Consider the following 20755-nt stretch of genomic DNA (forward strand, 5'->3'; position numbering starts at 1 on the left):
AAGTGTCAAGTGTATGATCTGAGACCAGATTTGAACTCAGGTCCTCCTGACTCCAGAGTCGGTGCTCTATCCACTGTGCCACCTAGCTGCCCCGGGGCTTGAATATTATTAATTACTCATTTTCCCCTAAAAGTTACATTTCATTTTTTCTTTACTTATAAATTAAAAGTAAGCACATTATGCTTATTTGCAACAAATGCCTGATAGTTGACTGATATTGATATAACCAAGTCATATACTTAAATCACCTTATACATTTTTGTAATTTTTATAAGTGATAGCCAAAAATTTTCAAGTGAAAACTCACTCTCCATTATAGTAAACTTATTATTACCATTATCATCATTATCTCTTTTCAAACAAAATATATTCCATTAATTGTTTAATAGTATTTAAATATCTATTTTATCACATTTTAAAGCTGAATACATAATCCAACAGAATTTAAATTAAAAAAATGATATTAGTCTAACTGAATTGCTGATACAATAGAATCTCAAATTTCACAATAACAGAGCATTTAGAAATACAATAATAAGAAACACAATATCCTGTACTGAAAACATGAAATGACTTGAGGTAAACATAAATAATATAACTTGCTTAAAATGACACAGCTAATGAATTTTCTGAGGCCATAGTGTAACTCAAGTTTATCTGCATTTTTCCATCATTTTTTCTCATCACCTTTATTTGGGAAGCTGATCTGAGATGAGGGGACTTAACAAGGTCAGAAGAGGAAATGCTACAATGAGCTACAATGTAAGCCCAATAGGTCTTTGATCTGAGATAGGGGTAAGATGAGCTGGGATGGGGGTTTCAGAGGTTCCCTGATCTAAACAATCTTTTCTCTTTTCATAGTCAAAAAAAGGTTAACAAGTAGCAGTTATAAAATACAATCAGAATGCCTTATCAAAATGTTTATACACACACATATTTGTGTGTGTGTGTGTGTGTGCGTGTATCTGTGTACATATCTTCACTCATGGGTTACTCTCAAATTAGCTGTGTTCTTTCATTACAATAACAGAATAGATGTACTGAGCTTCAGGAAAAGAAATTATTTAATATCTGCTTACCCCAATACTTTTACAAAATTTAATTCTTATTCTTCCTTAAAACACATTCTACCAAGTGATACCCTAAAACTCACCAAAATATCTCAGCATATATTAAGCTTATGGTAAGTGAAAAAGATTACTCCCCAAACACCTTCAGGATTAATCTCCATCTTCTCAATCCTCAAACCTACAAAATGTACTGAGTTGTTTCAGCAGTTTTTAGCCTGATTTTTTTTTCTGAAAGACCAAAGTGGGATTTAGTCCTGTTTACTGGAACGATTGCTTCAGTTATGAAACTCCATTAATCTTACAAGCAGTCTAAACTCTTTGCAGCTTTTTAGCAGTTTTCTGGCTGGCTGCATTTTCTAAAGATACATAAAGAGATACATTTAATATTTTCTTTTTTCCAATGACATGTTAGCCCCATTTATTACTCGTATTTTAAAATTCTGAGATCCAAATTCACTCCTTCCTTCTTCTCCCCTCTCATTGAGAAGGCAAGTAATTTGATATAGGTTATAGATATGCAAAATACATTTCCATATTAGTCATGTGGTTAAAAAAAGACACAGACAAAAAAAAACCCTAAGAAAAATTACAAAGTAAAAAATATATATACTTCATTTGGACTTCATTAGTTCATTCTCTGGATCTATAACATTTTTCATCATAAGTTCTTTTGAATTTTCTGGGATCTTTGTATTGCTGAGAAGAGCTAAGTCATTTAAAGTTGATCATGCATTATTTCTATTAATTTGTACAATGTTCTCCTTATTCTGCTCACTTTGCTTTCTATCAGTTCATGTAAGGTTTTTCTGAAAGCATCCTCCTTGTACACTAAAAAAATGACATTAGTAATCCATCACCATGCTGTTGTCCAACTTATTCAGCCATTCTACAGTTAATGGGCAACTCCTCAATTTCACACCACAGAAAGAGCTGTTAAAAATATTTTATAGCATATGTATAATATATGTATGTATGTGTGTGTGTAGGTAGATATTACATATATAGTACATATGGACCCTTTTGCTTTTTTTATCTCTTTGAGATACAGATCTAGTATTGGTGTTGCCAGGTCAAAGGATATGCATGGTTTTATGGTCTTTTGGGCATCATTCCAATTTGCTCTCCAGAATTGTTGAATCACTTCACAACTCCACAAATGGTACAGTAGTATCTCAATTTTCCCATTATCCCCTCTAAATTTTGTCTCTTTCCTTTCCTGTCATATTTGCCAATTTGACAGGTGTAGGGTGTTACCTCAGAGTTGCTTTACTTTGCATTTCTCTTTTTTTTTTACAATCACTGATTTGTAGTGTCTTTTTTTTACCTTTTTTGCATTTTTTGCATTACTCTAATCAATAATGAAGTAGAGCATTTTTTCATGAGTAGCTTTGATTATTTCATCTGAAAAGTGACTATTCATGTGTACTGACCATTTTTCAGAGGGGAGAAGGGTTCGAGATTTTTAACAGAGAAGGGGATTTCTGCAAGTGACCTGAACTGGAGAAGCAAATGCACTAGAAGCTGCTCTGCAGCCCCACTCATTCAAGTATTCCAAAGAGGAGAGATCTCCTGAGGACCACAGGACTGCATCAGAGGATGTTTCAGAGACTGGGCAACTGTATGAGATGGAATGAGTAAACATGATGAGTACACACTTTCATCATGATCATCATTCATCCCTTCAGCAAATGATTCCTAATCCACCTGTTCCTGAGCCATACCCAAAGTCATGCACCCATCCCTTAGAACCCTCTCCCTGCCCAATCAGTTGGGTGCTGAGTTGAGTTGAGTGTTGAGTGCATCCCAGTCCCTCTCCCAGAAGATGCCCTTCTTAATTAAATTAATCAAAGGTTTATCTATTCTATGGGCTTTTTTTCATAAAACCAGCTCTTAGTTTTATTTCGATAGTTTTCTTAATTTTAATTTTATTAATGTCTCCTTTGGTTTTCAGTATTTCTAATTTGGTATTTGATTGGGGATTTTTAATTTGTTCTTTTCATAGTTTTTTTTTAGTTACATGCCCAATTAATTGATGTCCTCTTTCTCTATTTTATTCATGTAAGCATTTAGAGATATAAAACTTCCCCTGAGAACTGCTTTCATTGCATCCCATACACTTTGGTATGTTGTCTCATTATTGTCATTCTCTTGGATGAAGTTATTGATTGTTTCTATGATTTGTTGTTTGACTCATTCATTCTGTAGGATTAGATTATTTAGTTTCCAATTAATTTTTAGTCTATCTTTCCATGGCTTTTATTACATATAATTTTTATTACATCATGATGTGAAAAAGGATGCATTTAATATTTCTGCCTTTCTGCATTGTATTGTGAGGATTTTATGTCTGAGTAAGTGGTCAATTTTTGTGTAGATACAGAAGATGGCCTTCTTTAAGTAGACACCCTCTTAGATAGGGCCTAATGTAAAAAGACCCTCTCCTATTCTGCAAAAATAGAGAAGAACAGACTTGGAAAGTCCCTTAATAAAAGTGTAGCTAATAATGAAACACAGAGATCAACATTTCTCATTAAAAAAGAGGGAGAGCGTGAGGGATGTTCTCAAAGCACATATTAAACAAGTGTAAAACTGACAGAAATACTTTTGAACAAAGAGCTGTAACACTTCACTTAGCAATAATAAAAGTAAGTTTTAAAAAGAAGTAAATTAATACTCACCCCTGGATGTATCCAGTGTATCTGAAAGTGGTCAGTCTCTGGGGAAATCCTATAAAACAGAAAAGATCTAAAAGTGGAGGCAAATGCACTCTACAGGTAACATTCCAGATGAATTCAACCAACAATGTATGTACAGAGAACCACGGAACATATGCTGGTAAATTGAGTTTATTTATATAAATGGAGGGGGTTTCTGTTGGCAATCCCTCATCAGATTGTTGTCAGCATAAATAATAGAAAGATTATGCTTAAAGAGGCCAGATTTAGTAATCAGCAGAGATTATGGAAGGAAATGGTAGAAACTGAGCAATACTTCACTGAAGGTTGTAAAAATATTAGTACCTAATGAATACTTAGAAAGACATGAATTGGAGGCTGGAATGATCCATCAGAAGCTCAATATCTTTCAAAGGTGAACAGATGACAAATGTTCCTACTGCAAATGGACAGCTCAGGATATCCTTGAGAATTCAAAAATAAATTTTACTTAAACCGAAACATTGTCATAGAACAAAATTATCACTCCCATCTCCTAGTCAAAACACTGATCCAAAAAAATTCAAGAACAATGTTTTTGATAGCCTACTAAGTGTTCCTAATCTCTAAGCTTCATGGATGAAAAGCTTTCAACATGTAGAGACCCAGGGAAAGAACTGAAAACTGTTTGGGAACAGCATGAGGAACATGTCATTCCCACAGTCCTGTGTCTTCCTAGAATTATCCTAAAGATGTATTCATGGAGCCTGCAGTAGGTGAGTTGACATCCCAATAATTTTGTTGAGTTACAAGACAGTAATTCTGTGCAATGATCTGAAGAATATTAAACAGAAAAGAAACAATAGCATGATATGAACTCCATCAAAAAGACTTACAGAGAAGATGAATAATAATAACAAACACTTCCCTAGTGTGTCATGGTTTGAAAAGCACTTTGTAAACATCCCATTGGAATCTTACAACCACCTTGTAATTTACTTAGCATATGTATTATTATCACACACATTTTATAGATATGAAAACTGAGGCTTCTGAAGTTTAAGTGGCTTCCCTATGGTCACATGATTAGTAAGGCAGAACTTCAGTCTAGGTCTTGTGACTCCATTTCTGGTTGTCTATCCTCTATGCCAATTCACTAGTGGCAGTAATGGGGTGCTTGGGTGCCTGTGCTTGGATCCCAATTTCTCCCTGGCCTCAGAAACACTATCCCTGGTAGTTTCCCTCCACCCCAAGGATACTATCTCTGGCAGTGACTCATGAGTGGGGCCAGTGAGGCAAACTATCTCTCCACGTTACAAAAACAAGCTGACCTCTGTAGAATTTCCCTTGTATGAACAAGACTATCTTGTACCAGCAGAACTATAAAGTACTGATGTCCACAGTTACCATATACAATCCAGAGGTCAACTCCCGGTACTATCTTGCTACAGACATAACAGACCAAAAATATACCCTTTAGGAACCCTCTCTTCCCTCCTCCCCACTGTTTCTAGTAGTGAATGATGTAGCTGTATGTTATCACCTAATTAGCATAGTTGGCACTTCATTCACTGCTTTTCCTATATAAACTTTAGAATCATTCGTGTTAGGTTGCAAGTTTCCTAAGGAGCTCTGCCCACCATGGCAGAATTTCTTAAGGACCTCTGCCCACTGTGTAGTGTAACAATACATTTTTGCCACCTTGACTCAAGGAATGCTTGAGTCTGTGAATTCATTCCAGATAACCCTGTCCTATGCTCTGCTCCTTGAGGGATCGAAACCTCTCAGACCTCACCATTTCCCTGTCATTATCTATATCGAGTGAGTGTCTGTGTGTAAGAAATCTCCAAGACATCAACAGCAGGGCAGCTGGTGTTGGAGAAAATAAAATCCCAGATCTGAAATAGTTTTGGCAAAAAATATACAAAGTCACTTTGTAGAAGAGACTGAGTCAGAAAGAAGGGTGGGGCTCCCTCGTGTCCAAGTTCTGGAAGGTTTGTATTGTATAGGATTTAGACCAGAGTACCCACATATAAACAACGGGGGTTGATGTGTGTGCCTGCCTGGGTGCCCCCTTGTCCCTCCCTGCCCGGCCTGATCTTTGTCTCCTCCTGCCTGGAGAAAGGAGGCTGGGATCCACCCCTTCCCCATACCAACCCTGTCCTCTACTTTGTGGGTTGTGACGAATCCAAGTCCCATTCAAGGGCTTGTGGTTTGCAGAAGCTTCTGCAGCTATTATGCTCTTCCCTTTTGTGGAGCACAGGACATTCATCCTCCCCCTTCTCCCCTTTCTCCTCTCCCTCACAGTTTTGGTAAAAGGGACACCCCTCCACAACCCCAAGCTGAGCTCAGCTGCTGCCCCCCAACCCCAGTCCCAGCAGACTGCCGTCAGGAACCTGGGACCCTAGTCAGCCCCGGGCCCACCTCCAGCTGGAAGATGCCCTGCAGCCCTGTCCCCTAGCCAGTTCCAGGGACTGAGAGAAAGGCCTGTGTGTGAGGGGTGGGTTCCTCACTGCTTTGGGCGTGATGTCACAGAACCTCCTAATGAGCCCCCCTTCCCCCTTTGCTCTTGGAGTAGATTAGCCCCGCCATGAAGTGACGTCACAGTGACAACCCCCTCCCATCCTCTAATAAATATAAGTCTTCTTTGTCTCTAGAAGAGGATGTGAATGGGTTGCCAACAGCTGGCTTTCTTCATTCCCCTCACCTACTTGCTTTCCCTTTCCCATCCATACCTCCACCCTCCTTTACCTCCATCTTACTCCCATCTCACAGATTGACCAACCCTGAAAGTCCTGCTAGTGCCTAATGGATTATGAGTGAGGTTAAGTGCCCCTCCCCTGTTCTTGCCTTAGTCCGTCTCTTTCTACTCCTTATCTTCTCTTCCGTTCCCCCCCCAACCTTTTCAGGAAGCCCACCACCCCTCCCCAACTGGCTTCCTTTAGTGCTCAGGAGTACCTGTGTAAGTATGGGTGGATGGTTCTGGGAATTTCAATAGCTCTTCATCTTAGAAATTGGAATCAGTTCCTTCTCTATCTTGCATATGCAAGAGTTCTTAGAAAACTTTACTGCAAAGATGTTTTTCCTCACGTAACTGTTACCCTTCTCATTCTATTTTTTTCTTATTAATAAATTTATTTATTTTTAGTTTTCAACATTTACTTCCACAAGATTTTGAGTTCCAAATTTTCACCCCATCTCTCCCCTCCCCCACCTCAAGATGGCATGCATTCTGAATGCCCCTTCCCCTACTCTGCCTTCCCTTCTATTCCCCCCTTCTCTTATCCCCTTCCCCTTCAATTTTCCTGTAGGGCACGATGGATTTCTGTATCCCATTTCCTGTGTTTCTTATTTCCTACTTGCATGTGAAAACATTTTTTTAAACATGTGTTTTTAAAACTTTGGGTTCCAAATTTTCTCCCTTCCTCCCTCCCTACCCACCCTCATTGAAAAGGCAAGCAACTCAATATAGGTTATACGTGTGCAGTTATGCAAAACACTTCCATAGTAGACATGTGAAAAACTCTATTTCCCTTAGTCTTATCCTGTCCCCCATTTATTCTGTTCTTTCTTTTGACCCTGTCCCTCCTCAGAAGTATTTGCTTCTGATTACCCCCTTTCCCCATCTGTCCTCCTCTCTATCATCCCCCTACTCTCTTGTCCCATTCCACCCCATTTTCCTGTAGAGTAAGACAGATTTCCATACCTAATTGAGTGTGTATGTTATTCCCTCCTTAAGTCAAATCCTATGAGAATAAAATTTACTCATTGCCTCTCACCTTCCTCCGTTTCCCCTCAATTGTAAGAGCCTTTTCTTTTCTGTTTTTTTGTGACATAATTTACCCCATTCTACCTCTTCCTTTCTCCTTCTCCTAGTATAATCCTCTATCACCCCTTAATTTTATTCTCCTGATATGACCCCTTCATCTTCAACTCACCCAGTGACCTCTATCTATCTATCTATCTATCTATCTATCTACCTATATACATACATACATACATATAATTTTTTCCCTCCAACTACCCTAATACTGACAAAGGTCTCATGAGTTACAAATATCATCTTTCCATGCAAGAATATAAACAGTTCAACCTTAATTAGTCTTTTATGATTTCTCTTTCCTGTTTACCTCTTCATGTTCCACTTGAGTCTTGTATTTGAAAGTCAAATTTTCTATTCAGCTCTGGTCTTTTCATCAAGAATGCTTGAAAATCTTCTATTTCACTGAATGACCATTTTTTACCCTGAAGGATTATACTCAGTTTTGCTGGGTAGGTGATTCTTGGTTGCAATCCTATCTCCTTTGCCCTCCAGAATATTATATTCCATGCCCTGTGGTCCCTTAATGCAGAAGCTGCTAAATCTTGTGTTATCCTTTTTGTGTTTCCACAATACTTTAATTGTTTCTTTCTGGCTGCTTGCAATATTTTCTAACTGACCTGGGAACTCTGGCATTTGGCTACAATATTCCTAGGAGTTTTCCTTTGGGGATCTCTTTCAGGAGGAGATTGGTGGATTCTTTCAATTTCTATTTTGCCCTCTGGTTTGAAAATATCAGGGCAGTTTTCCTTGATAATTTCTTGAAAGATGATGTCTAGGCTCTTTTTTTGATTATGGCTTTCAGGTAGTCCAATAATTTTTAAATTCTCTCTCCTGGATCTATTTTCCAGGTCAGTTGTTTTTCCAATGAGATATTTCACATTGTTTTCTAATTTTTCATTCTTTTGGATTTGTTTTACAGTGTCTTGATTTCTCATAAAGTCACTAACTTCTAATTGCTCTATTCTAATTTTTAAGGAAGTATTTTCTTCAGTAATCTTTTGGACTTCCTTTTCCATTGGCCTATTTTGCCTTTTAGTGCATTCTTCTCCTCATTGGCTTTTTGGACCTCTTTTGCCATTTGGGTTAGGCTATTTTTTAAAGTGTTATTTTATTCAGTATTTTTTTGGATCTCCTTTAACAAGCTGTTGACTTGTTTTTAATGATTTTCTTGTATCACCCTCATTTCTCTTCCCAGTTTTTCCTCTACTTCTCTTACTTGCTTCTCAAAATCCCTTTTGAGCTCTTCCAAGGCCTGGGACTGATTCATATTTTTCTTGGAGGCTTTAGATGTAGGAGCTTTGACTTTGTTATCTTCTTCTGGTTGTATGTTTTGATCTTCTTTGTCACCAAAGTAAGATAATATAGTCTGACTCTTTTTCCACTGCTTACTCATCCCAGCCAGTTACTTGAGTTTTAAACTCTTTGTTAAGGTAAGAGTCTGCTTCCAATGTGAAGAATGTACTGTCCCAAGATTCGGGGTTTTGTACAGCTATTTCCAGAGATACTTCTAGGGACCTGAAAATTTTTAGTTCTTCCAAGGTGGTATGATAAGGGGGAGGTGTTTCCTCTCCACCACCACAACAAGCTCTACCATGCCAGCACTCCTCCTTGCCCTATGACTGCCCCTCAGAACTGTGACCCAGATCCAAGCACGGGCAAAGCAAGAGATTCCTGCCTCAGCACTGGCAAAGAGATCACTGCAATCCCCCTCTGATCAGCCACTCAATTCCCCCTCAGTCTGTGGGGCAGAAGCTCAGGAGGCAGCCACCACCCCAGGCCGTGCTGAGAACTTGTGACTGAGACCTAGTTTCTCCATCACCGCAGACACAGACTTTTCCCACTGACCTTCTAAGTTGTCTTTGGCGTTCATGGGTTGAGAAGTCTGGAAACTGCTGCAGTTGCCTATGATTCAGTCCTCTGAGGCCTGCTCCAGGGTCACTGTAAACTGCACTCCTCTCCCTGCCCAGCGCGATATACTTTTCCGATCAACCATCCAGGTTGTCTTGGGCTGGAAATTTGTTTCACTTTGTCTTTTTGTGGGTTCTGCTGCTTTAGAATTTGTTTAGAGCCATTTTTTTACAGGTATGTGGAGGGGTTTAGGGGAGAGCTCAAGCAAGTCACTGCTTTCACTCCCTATCCTCATTTTAACTGCATTTATCTGTGCAAAACATTTCAAATTTATAAAAGCAGAATTATCCAATTTATTTTCTGTGATCCTCTCTGTTGTTTGCTCTGTCATGACCTTTCCCTCTGTTCATAGATATGAAAAGTAATTTCCTCCTTGCTCCTCTAATTGGTTGTTTATTCCCCTTTTATACCTAATTCATATATCCATTTGTAGTTTAATTTGATAGGTGTTATGAGGTGTTGACGTCCTATCAAATTTCTGGCAAACTGCTTTTTCCTTACCTCATCTGCTTTTTTTTTTTTTTGATCAAATACTGTGATAAAATAGTTCTACTACCCCAACCCCTGCCCACCTGTTGTCTTTGGATATATTAAACACCATTTTATTTTATTTGTTTGCTTCTGTACATTGCATACCTAATCTTTTCAATTGATCAACCTTTCAATTTTTAAAAAATTCCAATTGTTTTCTAGGCACCTAAGTGTCCCACTGGGTCTAAAGTCAAGAAGACTCATTTTCCTAAATTTAAATATGGCCTCAGATATTTACTTGCCATGTGACCCTGAACAAATAACTTAGCACTGTTTGCCTCAGTTCCTCATCTGTCAAATGAGCTGCAGAAGGAAATGACAAAACACTCCTGTATCTTTGTCAAGAAAACCACAAATGGGATCAGTAAAGTCAGACAGGATCAACAACAAAAACAATTGTTTTCATAATCACAGATGTGTGTATAATTTGAGGTCTGCTACTGATAATCACTAACCCCAACCCCTTTTTTTTCCTCCTTCCTCCTCTCCATTACTAACCTTGAGATACTTGACCTCTTTTGTAAAATTCTGTTTCTTACATCACCAGGGTATTGCATGTTTCCTTCCCTCTCTCCATCCTTGAAAACCATGTCATGTGACATATAGTATTTTTTTGTTTGTTTTAGGGAGGAAAAGAAAATGGAGCACAACTGATGGATGAATTTGGGAAAAGATGTGCCATGTGTAACACCTGTGGACCTCTCACCTCCTGGACAGGGTAAGATGATGGTGTCTCTCATGTTTCATTTTCAGTCCCACTTGATCTTTAACATTTTGTTAGACATAGTTTTAATTTTTTGGTGTGTCATTCTTTCTATTTAAATTGAAGTTACAGTGTATATACATTTTTTTCTTAGCTCGACTTACTTCACTTTGCATCATTTCATATCTTTCCATACTTCTTTGTACTCATCACACACATCATTTCTTACAGGACAATGTTAGTATTCCATGACATTCACATTCCATGCCTTGTTTAGCCATTCGCTGGTTGATGAGTATCTGTTTCCAACTCAATGCTGTCACAGAAAGTGCTGTTATAAATATTTTGGAGCCAATGCAAGCAAGAATCGCAGACAAACAGAAAACTGAGAAACAATTTTTACAACTAGTGTCTCTGAAAAAGGCCTCATTTATAAAATACATAAAGAACTGAGTCAAATTTATAAGAATACAAGTCATTCCCCTTCTGAGAAATGGTTAAAGGATATGAACAGGCACTTTTCAGATGAAGAAATTAAAGCTATCTATACTCATATGAAAAAATGCTCTAAATCACTATTGATTTAGAAGAAATGCAAATCAGAACAACTCTGAGGTACCACATCACAGCTATCAGATGGGTTAATATGATAAAGGAAAATTATAAATGTTGGAGAATATGTGGGAAAATTGGAACACTAATGCACTGTTGGCAGAGTTGTGAACTGATCCAACCGCTCTGGAGAGCAATTTGGAAGCATGCCCAAAAGGCTATAAAAGTGTGCATACCTTTTAATCCAGTTGTACTACCACTAGGTCTGTATCCCAAAGAGACCATTAAGAAAAGGACACCCACAAGTTCAAAAATATTTATAGCAGCTCTTTTTGTGGAGGCAAAGAACTGGAAACTGAGGGGAAGCCCATCAATTGGGAAATTTTGATTGCATCATGATCTGGAATAAATGCATTTATATTTCTCTATTTCTGCATTTGATTTTGAGGGTTTTTTTTTAACTTTAATATATGGTCAGTTTTTGTCTAGGTGCTATGTACCATTAAGAAAAAGGTTTATTCCTTTCTATGCCCATTCAGTTTTCTCCAGAGGTCTATCATATCTAACTGTTCTAAAATTCTAATCACCTCCTTAAGTTCTTTCTTGTTCATTGTGTAGTTAAATTTATCTAGTTCTGAGAAGGGAAAGTTGAGGTCTCCCACTAGTATAGTTTTACTGTCAATTTCCTCCTGTAACATATTTCATTTCTCATTTAGAAACATGGATGATATACCATTTCGTGCATATATGTTTAGTATTGATAGTACTTCATTGTCCATGATACCTTTTAGGAAGATGTAGTTTGCTTCATTGTAACTTTTAATTAAATCTGTTTTTACTTTTGCTTTGTCTGAGATCATGATTGTGACCCCTGCTTTTTTTTCCCTTCTGCTGAAGTATAACATATTTTGCTCCAGCCTTTTACTGTTACTCTGTGTATATCTATGCTTCAAATGTTTTTCTTGTGAACAGCATGTTGCAGGATTCTAGGTTTTAATCCACTCTGCTATCTGTTTCCATTTTCTGGGTGAATTCATCCCATTCACATTCACAGTTATGATAACTATATATTTCCCTCCACCCTGATTATTCTTGTCTCTCTCTCTTTTCACCCTTTCCTTCCTCATCAGTGTTTTGCTTCTGACTACCTCTACCTCAAGATGTCCTCCCTCCTATCAGCCCCCTCCCCACATTTCCTTGTCCCCCTCTCCTCTTATTTCCTTATATGGTAAGATAGATTTCTATACACTACTGAATGTGTATGTTGTTTCCTCTTTGAGCCAGATCTGATGAGAGTAAATTTCAGGCAATGCCCACCCCTATCCCTTCCAAAGTTTTCCACTTGTGCTATCTGTTTTTTTTTAATCAACTACAGACAGTTTCACTTTGCATAAGTGGACCTCTGACCAAACCTCTAAGTATAGCAATTTCTAGCATAATGTGAATTTTCCTATGGACCAGGCTACAAGGTAGGGACGGAGGCAGGAAGCGTCATGCACCTGTGAAGGTTGGAGGCCAAGAGACAGTTCAAGCACACATGGGGGCTGGCAACAGAGAAATAAGAGCAAGAGGAGGATCAGACAGATATCTGGGATAGTCACATGATGGCTTCGCCAGAACCAAGAGGAAAAACATGCCAGGGACAGACATGTGGAAGCTGGACACAACCAAAAACAGAAGAAGATAAATAACACATGGAACAAGGAATGACACATGGTACCTGAGCATAGATGGTCTAAAGAAAGACATATGGATGGCAGACACATGGATAAGTGGGCAGAGCAGGGCAAAAGTCTCTTCTCTCAGCACTGGAGTTATCAAGCCAAGCACTGATCCTGAGAATGCAGAGTTGGAAGGAATTACTCTGCACATCTAAATCCCCTTTCTTTCCTCCTTCCTACCTCTCCATTAATACCCTTTAGATTCTTGACCTCATTTTAAAAAATTCATTGATGTTTTCTGTTTCTTACATCACAGTATCCCATGTATACCTCCCTCTCCTTCTCCTCCCTGAGAGCTATGCCATACAATGAATGGTATTTTTTTTGTTTTAGAAAAATAAAAAAAATCAACAGAACTATATGGTACCCAGAGGAAAAGATATTTGTGGTGGGCGACTCTCTGAAAACATTCCAGTTACTACAGGCTTGCTCTCTATGAAAACACATCAAGGGAAAAATGTATATTTAATAAAATAGAAGCCTTTGAAGCATGATGAAAAGACAAGAGCTGAATAGAAAATGTGACTTTCAAATAGAAGACTCAAAAAAAGCATTAAAAGAGAAATATGAAAGAGAAATCATAAGTGACTCAATAAGGTTAAACTGTGTATTTTTCTGAAAGGGAAGATAACAACATGTTTTTTATAAATTTTATCATTATTCAAGCAAGTAGAAGGATTCTACCTAGAAAAAGGTTGTGGGAGTGAGTCAATTACATGGGGATGATGCAAAATGAATGGATAGGAGAGAAATATGGGGAAAGGTAGAAAAGAGAGAAAGAATGGGGAAAATGGTCTCACATAAAATAGGTCTTAAAGGAAAAGCTTTTACAGTGAAGCAGAAGATGGTGGTGAGTGAGCGGCCAATGCTTGAGTCCCAGTCACCCCTAAAATGGTTCAAAAAGGGATGTGTATATATATATATATATACATACATACATACATATATATAGTATGTTCCACACACACACACATATATATACACATATGTGTGTGTTTTCTCAATTGATTTTAAAAATCTATGTTACCCCATAGGTAAGTAGGAGAAGGGGATAAGAGAAAGAAAAAGTGCTGATAAAAGGGTAGGCAGCTAAAAGAAAGCTGTGGTCATATTCAAAACACACATTAGAGGAGGGACAGGAAAAAAAGAGAGAGAGAAGGAGAAACAGAAGACAATAGGATGGAGGGAAATGAATAGTAATCTTAACTTTGTGAATAAGATGAATGTGCTCATAACATGGAATCAGGTAGCAAAATGGATTAGAAACCAGAATCCAACAATATCCATATGTTTTTTTTTTTTTTACAAGAAATGCACTTGGAACAATGAGAGAACCACAGAGTTAAAATAGGGGGCTAGAGCAGAAACTTTTACATGTTAGCTGAAGTAAAAAATGCAGGGGTAGCAATCACAATCTCAGAAAAAGCAAAAGCAAAAATACTGCTAGTTAAAAGGGGTAATCAGGGAAACTACATCTTGTCCAAAGGAACCATGGACAATGAAGTAATATTAATAGTAAACATGTATTTGAGAAATGGCATAGCATTCAAATTCTTAAAAGAAAAGTTAAATAAATTACAGGAGGAGATAGACAGTCAAACTATAGTAGTGGAGGACCTCAAATTTTCTGTGACCTAGATAAATCTAACCATAAAATAAATAAGAAAGATATCAAGAAGATTAATTGAATCTTAGAAAACTTGGATATGTGAGAACTTCAGTGAAAACTGAAAAGGAATGGGAAGGCATACAGACAGATCTTGCTTTCTGCAAATTCACATTATGTAAATTGGGTTTTACATAAGGAATTCTGAAAGAAATCTGCATTCCAAAAACCCTATGTAAACTTTACCATACAGTATTGGGATCTCTTTCTGTTCCTGCCTTTTGGTTTGGTGCTCTGTGGCCTCTTAAATTCTCCTCCCCCACCCCTCAAAAAAAAAAAAAACAGCCTTCAAAAAATCCTCCAAGTGAAAGCAGAAGAATATCCCTGCAAAAGAGATAGCCACCACCACTGCTGGATCAGGGTTTGGCTTGAGACCTCCAAAGCTGAGAGAGGAGACCTTGGATTCAGTCCACCTGCCTACCCACAAGTTTGGTCCCTGTGGTTTAATATTTTGTCCATTCACACTGGAGTACCATTTGTTGATCCCTGGGCCCCACATATTGCCTTTTCTCTCCTCAATGTTTCTGTGTCCAGGTCCCATATGTCTGCCAGCCTGCCTCTTCCTTTCAGTTCCAGGTAGAGTCTCATGGACCTGGCCCTGGAAAGCATGTGGTCCTCCTCCTGATCTTGCTTCTCTATGCCCAGCCCTCACATGTCTTTGAACCAGGTGTCAGCCCCTCCCCCACAGAGTCATAGCCCCTTTCCTGTCTACCTTGTGCCCTTTTCCACATCCACAGGTATATTCACATTACATAAATATTGTTTTATATACAAGTTCATGGAACAGTTCACGACATAAAGTGAGAACTAACTGTATACCTTTTTCTCAGCTCTATGTGACAGCTTAAAGAAGTCTTCTAATTCAATTTTCTATTTCTATTTCATTTTTTCCCTGAAAAAGTTTATACTCAGTTTTTCTGGGTAGGTGATTCTTGGTTGTAATCCTCACTTTTTTGCCGTTGAGAATATCATATTCCAAGCCCTTTGATGGTTTAAATGTAGAAGATGCTAATCTTGTGATATCCTTCTTGGCTGTAGCCCCACCACATTTGTATCATGGCTTTCAAGTAGTCCAATAATTCTTAAATTCTCTCTCTTTGATCTAATTTTGAGGCCAGTTGCTTTTCCAGTAAGATATTTTATCTGTACCTCTATTTTTCATTCTTTTGGTTTTATTTCACTGTTTTTTAATGTCTAATGGAGTCATTAGCTTCCACTTACCCAATTATAATTTTTAAGGTGCTATTTTCATCACTGAGCTTTCGTACCTGTTTTTTTTTTTCCATTTGGCCAATTCTACTTTTCTTTCATTTTTTATTTTTAGATAATATTTTATTTTTCAAATTGTATGTAAAGATAATTTTTAACATCCATTTTCATGAGATTTTGAGTTCCAAATTTTTCTTCTTCTCTCTCTTCCGTTTCACTTCCACAAGACAACAAGCAATCTGATATAGGTTATATATGTGCAATCAAGTAAAACATATTTCCACATTAGTCATGTTGTGAAAGAAGAAATAGAACAAAGGAAAAGAATGAAAAAAATAAAGAAAGTGAAAATAGTATGATTTGATCTGCATTCAGACTCCAACAGTTCTTTCTCTGGAGTTGCATAGTATTTTCAACCATTAATCTTTTAGAATTGTTTTGGCTTATGGAAGTTTTACTTTTTAAGGAGCTGTTTTCTTCAGGAAATGTTTGTACATCTTTTTCAATGTGATCAATTCTGCTTTTTAAGGAATTATTCTGTTGAGTAGATTTTTGTGCTTTTTTACCATTTGACCTATTTGAGTTTTTAGGCTGTGATTTTCTTCAGTATTTTTTTTTTGCCTCCTTTAACAAACCGTTAACTGTTTTACCACAATTTTCTTGCATCATTGTCAGTTCTTTTCCCAATTTTGGCTCAACCTCTCTGATGTTTAAAATTCTTTTTGAGCTCTTCCCGGAATTCTTTTGTGGCTTGAGACCAATAGACATTTGTCTTGGAAGCTTTGGATGTAGCAATTTTGTTTTCTTGTGAAATTGTACTTTGATCTCCCTTGTTACTATAATAAGTTTCAATGGTCAGGCTCTCTTTTTGCTGTTTGCTCATTTTCCAGTCTTTTTTTTTTTTACTTCTAACTTTATGTTAAATTTAGACTCTGCTCTTTAGGATGGGGGGGGCACTGTCCCAAGCTTGGGGTCTTTTGTGCAGCTGTTTTCAGAGCTAGTTCTTAGGGTCAGTCCATAAGTTTTCAGTTCTTTCAAGGTTGTATGATCTAAGGAGTGTGCTGGTCGCGCCGTGCACTCTCCTCCTATAAGGAGCAGGCTGCCAGAGTCATACTTACCAGTCTTTGGTGCCCACCCGGATAAACACAGAGACAAGCCGATCAGGAGGTGCAAACACTCGAGCTTTATTCAGAGGCCATCACAGCAAGGCCAAGCAGGAAAGCCAGAGCAAGAGAGCAGGAGCAAGAGAGAGCGAGCCCCGATCTCTACTGTTCCTTAAGTACCTACTTAGCCCCTCCTCCTCAGCCCGCCTACTAGTCATTGATTGTAGGATCAGATACCGGAAGGGGATGTCTGGGTTTAGCGCACCAAGGGAGAGGAAGTGACGCAGGAGGCTAGGACCGGATATAGGAAGGAGACGTCTGGTGTTAGTGCATAGACAAAGGGAGAGTACATGAACCAGGAAGTCAGGCCCAGATACCAGGAGGAGGCTTCTGGGGTCAGTGCTACACAAAGGGAAAGTACGTGACCCAGGAAGTCAGGAAGGAGACGTCTGGGGTTGACGTTGCACCTAGGGAGGGGACTAGACAAAGGGAACTCTTTCTCTGCCATCCCACTCCCACGAGGCACAGCCCCCTGCCTCAGGAGCACGTGCTCCGGCTACTTCCTTGTATCCTGTTCCTTCCCCAGCTTATCACAGCTCCACATAGCACTGCCCACTGCCTCGGGAGCGTGAGCTCCGGTTACTTCTCCATATCCAGTTCCCATCCCAGTTCACCACAACTCCGCCTAGCACAGCCCCTGCCTCAGGAGCGTGAGCTCCAGTTATTTCCTAATATCTTGTTCCTACCCCATCTTGCCACAACTTCCACTTGGCAGTAGGCAACATCAGACAATCCCTCACAAAGGAGAGATGTGTTTACTTCTCTCCTGGACTGTGCTCTGTTCTGTGAGAGGCCACAAGCACAATTTGCACTTTTGTACTGTGAGCAGGGTCCCAACCCCCTGCCACAAACTCTGCTGTGCTAGTGCTCTTTTTCACCCTGAGAGTGCGACCTAAGACTGTGAACCTGATCCACCTATGGGCAATGCTCTGGCTACATTTTCCGATTAGAAATCTTTCAAGGTAACAGAGTCTACAAATGACACTAAACAAGACACAAAATACAGATTCAAAAAAAAAAACCAGACAAAACAATAAGACAAACACATAGACAAGATATAAAGGAGAAACCCATTTTAGGAGTAGGTGGGCAGAAACCATCACTTATGACTACCCTCAAAATTAAAAGTTCATCTGATCAGAATAAGACTTTTCACTGACAACTAAAATAAATGATCAACTGAATCAGTTTTATGATAGTTTTATGCCAGATGTCCCATAGCTCAATAACATACTGCTTAATCATTTCTGTAACTACCAGACACTTGAGGGGAGTGGGACATCTGTTTTTCTGAACTCAGGGAATTGCACCTGTTTGCTTCTCAGGTCCAAGAGCATGTAGAAAGACAACACACAATCAATATAAAATAGAACTATAAGAGGACCATCAGATCAAGACTACATAATTCCCCTGAATCATCAGAGAATTTCAATTGTTAAATCCTGAGGTCCTAAATTGGAAAATGCATCTTCCAAAAATTATCAGATATATGCTTCAAAAAAAGGAAAATAATTTCACCGTCTTCACAATTATCAATGAAATTTCACATGGAAAAATCTCAATTTACTTTTTTGAAAACTGTGTGTCATGCTTCCCACTGAGTCTCCCTTAATAAATATATTATAATATTAACACAATGAAAGGTTGTCATAGTATCCATCTTCCATAAGCTAAATACCCCTAAATTTTAAGGTGTCCTGGTCTCTATTATTTGTAACTTAAATGACAATGTAAATTGATTCTCACTATATTAGTACTCTATTATCATATATTATTTAGTCAAAAGTCTTCAATAGGGTTTATGACTGATGTTTATCACAATGAAAAAATAAGACATCATGATACAGTTGCTCCTATCAATAGAATTTCCTCTGTGAGGAGAAAGGGAGGGATATGGCAGTATTTATATGCTTCATTAGTTGTGTTTGATTTCAAATATGACTCACAGGCAGCCAAGTTGTACGAAAGGATGTCACAGCTAGGCTCAGAATTAATCATGTGGGAAAAGGTGTTATTTAGGAAATTGATTCAAGAGGCTTCTTACCCTAATCTTCTTAAAATGAACACTCCTCAAATTATTCCCCAGGGACAGATATCCATTGGTGTGAGTTCACAGATGCCACTCCCATTGAACTGTTGGCATTTTTACTAATGGCCTTATGACAGGTCAGGCACTTATACCTGAAATCAAAACTGAGAAGTATAGCAAATTAAAGTCCTACAAATTCTTCCTCAAATAGCAAAACTTCATTAATCACATATTAGGGCAGGATATAATTATTGTGTTCATGTGTCTGCCTACTCATCATTTCCTATACAACAATAGTATTCCATTACATTCATATACCACAACTTATTCAGCCATTCACCAATTGATAGGCATCCCCTCAGTTTCCAATTCTTTGCCTCCACAAAAAGGGCTGCTATAAAAATTTTTGTACATGTCATTCATTTTTGCATTTTTATAATCTCTTTGGGATACAGACCTAGGAGTGGTATTGCTGGGTCACAGGGTATGCACAGTTTTATAGCCCTTTGGGCATAGTTCAAATTGCTCTCCAGAATGATTGGAACAGATCACAACACCACCAAGAATGTATTAGTGTTCCAATGTTACCACATCTCCAGCATTTATCATTTTGCTGCTTTGTCATGTTAGTCAATCTGATAGGTGTGATGTGGTACCTTAGAGTTGTTTTGATTTCCTTTTCTCTAATCAATAGTGATTTAGAGCATTTTTTCATGTGACTATAGATAGCTTCAATTTCTTCCTCTGAAAACTACCTGTTCATATCCTTTGACCATTTAACAATTGGGAATCTTGTTATCTTTTAGCAGTCCAATTCATAAGATACTAAACTTAACGAAATGACATCATTTTAGTCCATTTCAAAGTAACATTACTCAAGCATGGTTACAAATTTAGCTCACAACTCAAACCACTTATTAAATCATAAGAACTGAAGGTAAATATCACTTTATTATTACAATTTTTTCTCCCCTCCAATGCCGTTTTCACATTCATTTGAATGACTCAATAGAGAAGTAGCCTAATAGCATTTTGCAGTATTTTAGAAAAATTTCACATAACAGTTAGGTTTCAAAAGTACATTTTCTTAATTAAAAGAGAATATACATTTGTAATCAAATATCTCATATTCTTCCAAATTCCACAAAAAAAGAAAATTTAGAAATCCAAAAACATCATTTGTTTCTTGTTGTTTTTTAACATAATGCAAAATTTCTGAAGTTCTTCTGAAGTCAAATTTCATTTATTAAATTAGATAAAATCTTAAGCTATCCTTCTTAAAAAATCATCCATGTTAGTATCTTTGATATGTTGTTTAGTCCAAAACTCAATAACAATAGTTGACATTTATATATTGCTCATTATGCTAAGTACTTCAGAATCATTTAATTCCACCAACAACTCTGGGAGGTTTGTGCTGTTATCATTATTATTATCATTATCATCATTGTCATCTTTTTCATAGAAAGGCTGATCAAATTCTTTAATATACTATTATCACAAAACAATTTTCAACCCTATCAATTCTTGACTTATAATTACTAGTGACAATCACTAAACCTCAGTTTTCTCAAGGATCTATTGTTTTTAGTTGGCTTACATGAAAAAAAATTATGGTGATGCTCCCAACCTCCATAACTGCTTCTTTATTTGTTTGAATTCATCGAAGAGCCAAGTCACTTTCTTTCTTTCTTTCTTTCTTTCTTTCTTTCTTTCTTTCTTTCTT

General features: G+C 37.7%; 1 protein-coding gene across 1 annotated transcript in view; it reads left to right on the forward strand.

The window, feature by feature from the left end:
* Positions 1 to 20755, forward strand: part of LOC114026244 (WAS/WASL-interacting protein family member 1-like) — a 74477-nt gene that overhangs the window by 26330 nt on the left and 27392 nt on the right. The window contains exon 4 of the mRNA XM_027839901.1: positions 10613 to 10704. Coding sequence (XP_027695702.1) covers positions 10613 to 10704 — 92 coding nt within the window. The remainder of the gene's footprint in view (positions 1 to 10612; positions 10705 to 20755) is intronic.

This window comes from Vombatus ursinus, unplaced genomic scaffold, assembly GCF_900497805.2.
Source record: "Vombatus ursinus unplaced genomic scaffold, bare-nosed wombat genome assembly UNPS02014834.1, whole genome shotgun sequence".
Taxonomy (NCBI): Eukaryota; Metazoa; Chordata; class Mammalia; order Diprotodontia; family Vombatidae; genus Vombatus; species Vombatus ursinus.